The following is an 8,833-nucleotide window of genomic DNA, read 5'->3' on the forward strand; positions in this document are numbered from 1 at the left end:
TGTAAGAAGGAGCGCTTCCGCAGGTCCTTCATTCCAACTGCAGTCAGACTGTACAATGCTGCACAGTAGTTGCACTGTTTTTCAAAACATTTATTTTTTAATTTTATTGTTGTATATGTTATAATTGCATTTTAGGGTCCTTTTATTTCGTTTTTAATTTTATTTTTGTTTACATTTGTTTTTGTTTGTTTTTTCTATATCACTATTTTTTGACCTGCTGTAGCAAGGAATTTTCCCCACTGTGGGATCAATACATTTATCTTATTTTATTTTATCTTATCTTATCACGCGGCACACTGTGACGCAACAGGGAGACCTTCCCGTAACCAACCAATGGCTGACAAGGATTACGTATGGAGCGGGGTGTCGGCGTCATCTCTTCGCTCTGATTGGATAGAAACTCTACCCGAGCCCGGAAGTGACTGTTTGCGACGCTAGCTTGTCTGCTACAGAAATAAACCTCCTTGATGCAGACACAGCGGAGGGAGGTGTCCGCATTGACTGTAAACGCCACAACGGTTAACGGAGGTCGTGTGGGTCAACAGTAGGGTTTTGCTAAGAATAAACAGTTAAATAACAACCTGGAGGAGAAGCTAAAAGTGTCAGCATTTTTTTGAGAGGTCTTAGAAAGGGGGGGGCTTCAGACAAGCTAGCATAGGCGCTATATGTGTGAATTAGTTCATTGGGGTAGATTAAACCGATAGAGGCTGTTTTAACACCACGCTTCATTGAATCGCTGAAAAAACTATTCAGACACCGTAAAGGTAATATTTACTCCTTTTTCAGCTGAAGTGACGAGGTGAAGAGCGGCGATGGACTTCGTTGCTGGCTGCATCGGAGGTGAGTGAGATGATCGCAGCTGCACTTGCTAATTTAATGTCAGACACTTCATAGTGTCAGCTTTTTAAAGACAAGTACAGTTGGATTTTTTGGACACTATGGCCCGAGGTAGGTTATAGCTGGAGTTGAAATGTCCCTCTGTTGCTCTTCGAATAGCATCTTAGCTAACCTCAAACCTGCCCATCTCCATCCATTACTAATGTGATGCAACTCTATCACAAGATTACAACTGTATTATCGAAACTAGACCACAGGACGGCACACTTTTAAAGGCAATCCTGTAAATTCTTTAAAAGCCTGAGCTGACGGTAGACCTTGACATTGAATGAGTGTAAAGTTGTGAGTGGTTGGTTTTGTTAGCAGCAGGGTCAGACGGGTCTAATAATAGGAAAGAAAATAAAGTTTGTTAATAAGTCCCCCCCCCAAGAGTGAAAAAAATATGTTTTTCTTCATGTTCCTTAAGTTGAATGTTTTAGCTTCACTGTGCAGAATTATGTATGTGCAGAGTTTGACACTAGAAGGCTGATTTCATTTGATTCATTTCCCAAAAATGGAAACTTTTCTGATCATGAAAATCTGATGCCTTCAAGCATGATTTGTGACAAATAGTTTGGAAGCCAATCCTGGTCCAGTAATGTATTTTTACACTAGGGGTGGGCGATATAGCCTCAAAATTATATCAGGATATTTTAAGGAAATTGGAGATAACAATATTTATGACGATATAGAATAATAAATTGTTGATTGCAGCTTGCAGGTAGCAGCATTTATTGGTGCAAACAAAATGAAGGACATTTTCCATCCTTCTTTTCCAATGAGCTACTGTCATTGATGACAAACTACCTAATTCAAAATGGGAATCTATTGCCTCAAAGTGGCAGCAGCATTATAGTGCAAAAGCAGTGACTCAGCATTTGATCACAAAAGTAACCTAGGTAGTGTTTTCCCTGGAAATCTTAAAATAATCCCCAACTATTAAGACTTGTAGGCCTTATTAGATTAATGGTGTCATCAATTATATAAATGTGATATAAAATTGAAGAAAAAATCCTTTCACTTGTAAGTTTCCAATATTGTTTACCTCACAATGCATTCTGGCTTATGACGTCAAATGGTTGTAGTGGTCTTTGGTCCCCATCTTTTTACACTACAGCGAGATGAAAATGTCTTCTGTACAGCCTTTTCATTTTGAACCCGGCAACAACAGCAGGCATTACTGCAGTTTTAAATCAAAATGAAGACAATCGGAGAGGTGAGGAGAATGAATGTGCAGCAACTGCTCGCCTATGCTAACTGGGAGGGAGAGAGTGTGTGTTATAAAGAGCTCCGCTTTTTGTCAGCAGCTGTTCAAGGTGAGTGTTTGGATTAAACTATTGCTGTATGATAAAACTGCATCGGTCTTACTTGGAGACCACTGTACACTTAAGGTTTCCGAGTCAAAGGTTAAACTGGTAGACTGTCAAGTTCCTCCGTGTCCAATGGTTCACCTTCCATCCACCATTTGCTCTTCCTGTAATATGGAGTGCAACTGTAGCGAGTGCTCCAGCGATACTCGGTTGAGTCATTTGTTTACTTTTGGTCCTCACATCACCAGCTGCTGGTATCTCCTCCTATATATATTTTTATTATTTTTAATATCAGCACTTTTTAATATTATGCACTATTTTCAGCCATCTTATCATAGCCTGATTGTACTCAACGGTGTGTTTTGCGCGCTAGCAAATGTAAATGCATTATATGTCATCGCATCGCCATATCATTGATATCGTACATATTTTTTATCACTTAAAAATGTATACCGGTATTATTGGTGGCGGTATGATATGGCGTAGCCCTAATTTACTCAAGTGTGATGTGGACCCTTGAAACCTCCAGTGCACATACACTAACAGTGGACTTTACAGTGATGTTGGAGACATCTTAACACAGGTTTGGAGGAAATCTTTATTTGCTTGGTTCCACTCATGAATTGTTGTTTCCCCCACAGGATATGCAGTTTAATCAAGAAGGTACATTTTGTGATTGCTAGATAATTAGATAGATAATGTTAACCTTTATTAGCAGAATTTTAATTTGATTGAACAAACCAAGCCTAGAAGTGCTTGCTCACAGAGGGTGCTCCAACCTTTTGCATTTCTCCCTCGTGTCCCTTGTACATCTTGTTGAGAATCAGAAGCATGCAAACACTACATAAGTGGAACTTGAGCTTGCAAGCTAGGGGGCTGGCTGTTTAAAGTTTCCACACACCCCCCCCCCCCCCCCCCCCCCCCATGCACAGATAGGATGAATCAGTACACACCCCTTCATAGACCAATCCCATGCTCTCTTCACTGTACAGTTACTGACATGACAGACCATGTGGTCTCCCACCTTCTCAGTGTGACTGAATTCAAAGCACTAATTGCAGTCATATGGGAAGTAGCATCGTTTTTGGAAACAGTGATTTAAACCGCATGCTTGGGCATTAAAAATTCAATGTTGACATATTGAAGAGATTCTAACAACTATGATGCAACACCCGCCTCTGTTAGTTTCTCCTGGACTCAGATCATACTAGTTCATTGAGGTCAATGACCGCTCGGCATTGTGTCAAACACACACATGCTTGTGGTCTTTTTCTGGCTTCCAGCGGGACTCACTCCAGATAGGCTCCTTTTACAAATGGGTCATGTGACAAAGCAGGTGCTTATGTAGGATTAGCTTGCTGGGGTTTGTTTACTGTGGAGACACAGGTGGGCCAGGAACTTCAGGTCTTCAAAAAAATGTTGTCCTCATTGTTATTTTTAAAACAACAAAGTGCTGAAACATATAATAGAGCAATCAACAATGAAAATGGAAATGTCAAATTGATGGGCTTTTGGCATGTTATATAGACTATACATTCATGTGCCACTTTATTAGGAACACCTGTGCAGTCCAATGCAACAGCTCTGCCATAAATTCTACAATTATGAAGCTTATACATTTTCAGTTTCAGTCAGAAACTGTCAGACAAATTATAAATCTACTTTATGTTTATTATTGAGATTGTAGCTGCTGGTGGTAGTGCATTATAGTGAAATGTGTTCACTAGGATTATTCTCACTGCTGTTTTCTTTTTGTTTAGGTGCTGCTGGAGTCTTGGTTGGACACCCATTTGACACAGTTAAGGTAGGAAAATATTCCTTTTTCATAGGGAAATTACTTTACTTACTTTGATGACAATTTTCTGCATCTTTACACACATTTGAAAAATTAATACACTTCATGACTATATCATTTTTTTGTATTAATATCTAAGCAGTTTTTTTCCTTTTCTTGACACAGCACATTTGGTACTGCTTAGTGTTATATGGTTTTTATCAGAGTACGGTGTCAACTGACTCGTACATTGCCAATGATTTAATATCGCCTGATATCAGTTGAGCAGCAGAATGTGATTGTTTATTAGGAGCTGATACATTTTCCAGGGATCAAACAGGATGTGTGTTTTTCCCCCAGGTGAGACTACAAGTCCAGAGTGTTGATAAGCCTCTGTACCGTGGGACTTTTCACTGTTTCCAGTCTATCATACGACAGGAGTCGGTATGTAGATTTCTATCGCTTACTTATAATGGTGATTTTCTGTGCATTAAACTCCCTGATATGTCGTTAACCTGCTTCTGATGTATTTGAAAGTTTTTCTGAGTTTGGAGCAGATTGATTTTTACTATCTCTCCAATTTTTAAAGCTTTGATGCTGCAGCTCCCTGCTGTGCAATAGTTATGTTTGACAAATCTATCTTCAGTGATAAAATAACTTTCAGTTTGAAGCCAAGAAAAAAGCTGTGATGGCGGGATCTGATGAGCTGTTCTAGTCAGCCGTTTAAAGTCAGATACTTCAGAGAGACCTGATAGCAGGGTTATGTCTTATGTGTCACTCTTGGTCTTATTGAATGGGGCATCTTAAGTTGGGAGGCTGATATGGAGAATCTTGGCCCAGTGTACATGTAGTTTTGATTGTTTGTTTGTTTGTTTATTTATTTATTTATTTATAAACTCTCCAGCTCTTTTCCCCCATTGACCTGAATAGTCTTGTATTTTGACTTTTAGTGTAGTTATTGTTCTTCTTTTTATCTCTTATCACATTTTCTCCTGAGCAATTGTGATAGACATTTCCAGTGTATTTTCGTAACAGCATTATTATTTAAGTATACACAGGGCATGCTCACATTTTTCCACTTTTACTGCCTGCCCCTTTAATACAAGACATGTCATAGAGAGTGCCTGGTCGACAATAATGGCTGTCCCAAAAAGATGAAATGACTGGTGTCTTTTAGACACTTTGTAAAGTCTTTAAAGAGGAGCCAACCAGCTAGATAAAGCATAGCTTTTTAGACCTGTTGGGTCACGAACAGAATAGACCTCACTCTCTACAGAAACAAAAATAAAACTGTCAAAGTTTTGATGGAAAAAGTTGCAAAGAGGTTTCTTACTGTGATGGGACACACTGGTTGTTAGCTGCACCAAAATATGTTATTTTTAATAGTGGCAGCTTGTGGAGCTGGTTGCTCTGGAAACACTACACGCTGCACACACTCATTTTTCAATTATGAGTACACACCGTGATTAAACTTTGTTTTCTGCATTATAATTCTGAGTAGTGTTAAAAAATCTCTAATGGGACTGTAATGAGTCAAAACATTTGAGCTAATTTAACTAGAAGTTAAAGGAGGGAATGAATTTAATACCAAACTGTGGACACAGTTGAAATTATATCTTAAATGTTTTTTGTAATTGAATTTTATAGTGGTGATGTGCAAAATGTCTCTTCCAGACACCGTCTCTTATGTCTTCTTTGAACTTCTCTGCAGATGTTTGGTTTGTACAAAGGCATTGGATCCCCCATGATGGGCCTTACGTTCATCAATGCTATAGTGTTTGGTGTACAGGGGAACACCATGCGGCTGCTGGCACAAGACACCCCCATGAACCAGTTTCTAGCTGGTGCAGCAGCAGGTGCCATCCAGTGTGTCATCTGCTGCCCCATGGAGCTGGCCAAAACCCGCATGCAATTGCAGGGTACCGGAGAGAAGAAGTCCTCCAGGAAGCTGTACAAGAATTCTCTGGACTGCTTGGCACGCATCTACAACCGTGAGGGTTTGCGTGGTGTAAACAGAGGCATGCTCACCACGCTTATCCGCGAGACACCCGGCTTTGGAGTGTATTTCCTGGCTTATGATGTGCTAACGCGCAGCCTTGGCTGTGAGCCCGATGACCGTTACATGATCCCAAAACTGATGTTTGCTGGGGGCATGGCTGGTATTGCCTCCTGGCTTTCCACCTATCCGGTGGATGTGATCAAATCGCGGCTGCAGGCAGATGGTGTGGGTGGAGTCAACCAGTACAGCAGCATCGCTGACTGTGTACGTCAGAGTGTCAAGAGAGAGGGCTACATGGTGTTCACACGAGGCCTCACCTCCACACTGCTACGAGCCTTCCCTGTGAATGCAGCTACCTTTGCTACCGTTACACTCATCCTAATGTATGCACGGGGGACGTTGGAAGGACCAAATGATTGCGAGTCGGCTCCACCAAGCCACCACACACAGATACAGCAGCAGGCCCAACCCTCCAGTCTGTGACAGCACAGAAGTTGCATCCTCAACTTTGGCACTTTACAAAACCATGGAAAGACAAAATGTACAAAACCTGTACTACTGTCAGACCAGTCATTCCCAATTTTGAGTCAGAAAATACCTGGTTTATAAACTGACTTGTTTTTACTTTCATGTGAAAAAGGAAACAAAGGAAAAATGTAATTTATTTTTAGCAATAATTTAAGTTTCATGTTTGCTTCTTAAGATGCAGACTTGTAAAGAGGTGGTGTCATCTCTGATAAGATGGAGGAAAATTGGAGGTATGAGATTCATGAAAGCTTCTAACAGTAGCTTTTATCTTTGAGAAATTTCCAGTGAGACACTGATATAGACTTGTTAAGTATGTACCATGTAGGCTCTGAAAGTTGAAATCTCTGTTACTTACATCTTGGAATGTATAGTGTTCTGCTGCGTTTGTATATATCATTACTTTTGAGTAACTTTTTTTTTTAATGTATATTGGAAAACATTTTCCTGCCTTATAATATGAATACTTTTATGTTGCATTAGGAGACACCTGTTTGGACCTGAACTGTATCCTCTGAAGAGCTAAGGAAGTGAGAGAGAGAGAGAATGTAAAATGTGATAAGGGATGTCTGCAGAACTTATCACTTTTGTCTGCTTTCAAACCAAAAAAACATTGCAGCTAAAATCTGATCATCACTAAAGCACGACCATTCAATACAGAATATATCAATATTCACGGTTACAATAAACAGACTGGTCTGAAGAGCTCTTCAGGGAATGAAGGCAAAGTTACTGTGTTTGAGTCAAGTGTAGGCAGCACTGTTTTTATGTGTGCTTTGATTGTCAGTTTGGCATGTTGTGTTTTACCAAATAATGTGACGTTTTATCTTTGTGACTTTACTGATGTGTTAAAGGCCTAATCCAGAAGTGGAACATGGCGCTACATGTGGCACCACATTTTAATTTTATTTTTTGTAAATGTCATAGCTAAATTATATTTTGACTATATTTTTAAGCTGTAAATGATACGGTTACGGCAGGGTTACAGATCTGTGCTTGTGGGGGTCCCTTCTAAGATGCGGAAAAGGTCCCAGTATTTCTATAAGGCCCTCATTTGATTTTCCATTTGATTTCCCAAGGGCTGCTGTAGGTGATTAGTGGCAGAATGAAAAATGCTAACAAATATGATCCAGTGCTTCAACAACAACAACAACAACAACAACAACAACAACAACAACAACATTACCTCAACATGGGAAAGGGGAAAGATTGAGTAAGACTGAAAGCAGAGTCCTCTGCAAAGTCTCGAAAATGCCCCTGCAATTGTACAATTTTATTTCTTACCCTGGGTTATCGTTTATTGCACAAAACAACGCGTCCCAGCCACATACTGGTAGTTTCTCTCTAAATTTAAGAGGAATAATATTTATTGATTTATTGACATACAGTATGTAATCTGGATTGGGGCTTTAATTGGATTTATTTATTCTTTAAAGTTACTGTATTAGTTTGGAAATGTACAGAATGGGAATTGTCTGCTTTCTGCATGTGTGTGGTCAGTATTTTATTTTGTCCATGTTTTTTTTTACCTGAATGTTGAATTTGTGGCTGTAAAGCAATCAAATTATCTTCCCCAACAATCAGATAATCATCTCCCTTGAATGCTTTTCCAGGCACTGTTTTCGGTTAAGCAACAAATCAAACTGTGACTATTGTTGTTTGTATATGAATGCGTCAGTATTTATGAAAGGCTGTCCGAGACCAGAAGGTCACAGATGCACTTAAACTTTATGTATGTTGAATGTAACACACCTGTATTCACCCCCAGCTGTTTCTGATTGAAACTCAAAAATTGGAAGGACAAAATGATTTCTGGGAATCTTGTTGTTGAAAGTTTGTCACTAGATTGAATTGCTTATTGCTGCTGAGACACTTGAAAATCTCCCAAAGTTGTATTGTGGTTCGATGGTGGTTGGTGATTAAATGAAAGCAGGAAGATGTGCAAAGGGATATTTGGTATGTGTGTGTTGAGGTTTTCTTGTGTTTAATCATTAATTCCACCTCTTAAAACAGTGACTGTTATTTCCAGCTATACAGCTATTACATCTGAAACTGCTAATATTTAGTCCCACTCATGTGAAAGATGCAATATGTACATGATATAACTGTAATGATGTGAGATTGTTTTGAAGTGATTGGTATTGTAAATATATACATATATATAACGTATATTTTTCAGTCCAAACTAGTTGTCTGGTGCATGTCTGAGTTTAAGCAGTTTTAAAAGTCTTGATTTGATCAGTTTCTTACATTGTTGAGATTTTGACTGAAAAAGTGAGACATATTTTTTAACGTAGTCATTAACTTGTTTGTCTAGATTTGTCAATGATGATCTGTACAAATGCGCAA

The 8,833-nt window shown here is 39.2% G+C and overlaps 1 protein-coding gene across 1 annotated transcript; it reads left to right on the forward strand.

The window, feature by feature from the left end:
* The first annotated feature begins 435 nt into the window (after positions 1-435).
* Positions 436-8,833, forward strand: slc25a29 (solute carrier family 25 member 29). The gene is made up of 4 exons (XM_062437190.1): positions 436-840; positions 3,947-3,990; positions 4,321-4,404; positions 5,672-8,833. Exons 1-4 carry the CDS (start codon positions 813-815, stop codon positions 6,440-6,442), a joined length of 927 nt encoding a protein of 308 aa, XP_062293174.1. The 5' UTR covers positions 436-812; the 3' UTR covers positions 6,443-8,833.

Source organism: Scomber scombrus, chromosome 17 (assembly GCF_963691925.1).
Source record: "Scomber scombrus chromosome 17, fScoSco1.1, whole genome shotgun sequence".
Lineage (NCBI taxonomy): Eukaryota > Metazoa > Chordata > Actinopteri > Scombriformes > Scombridae > Scomber > Scomber scombrus.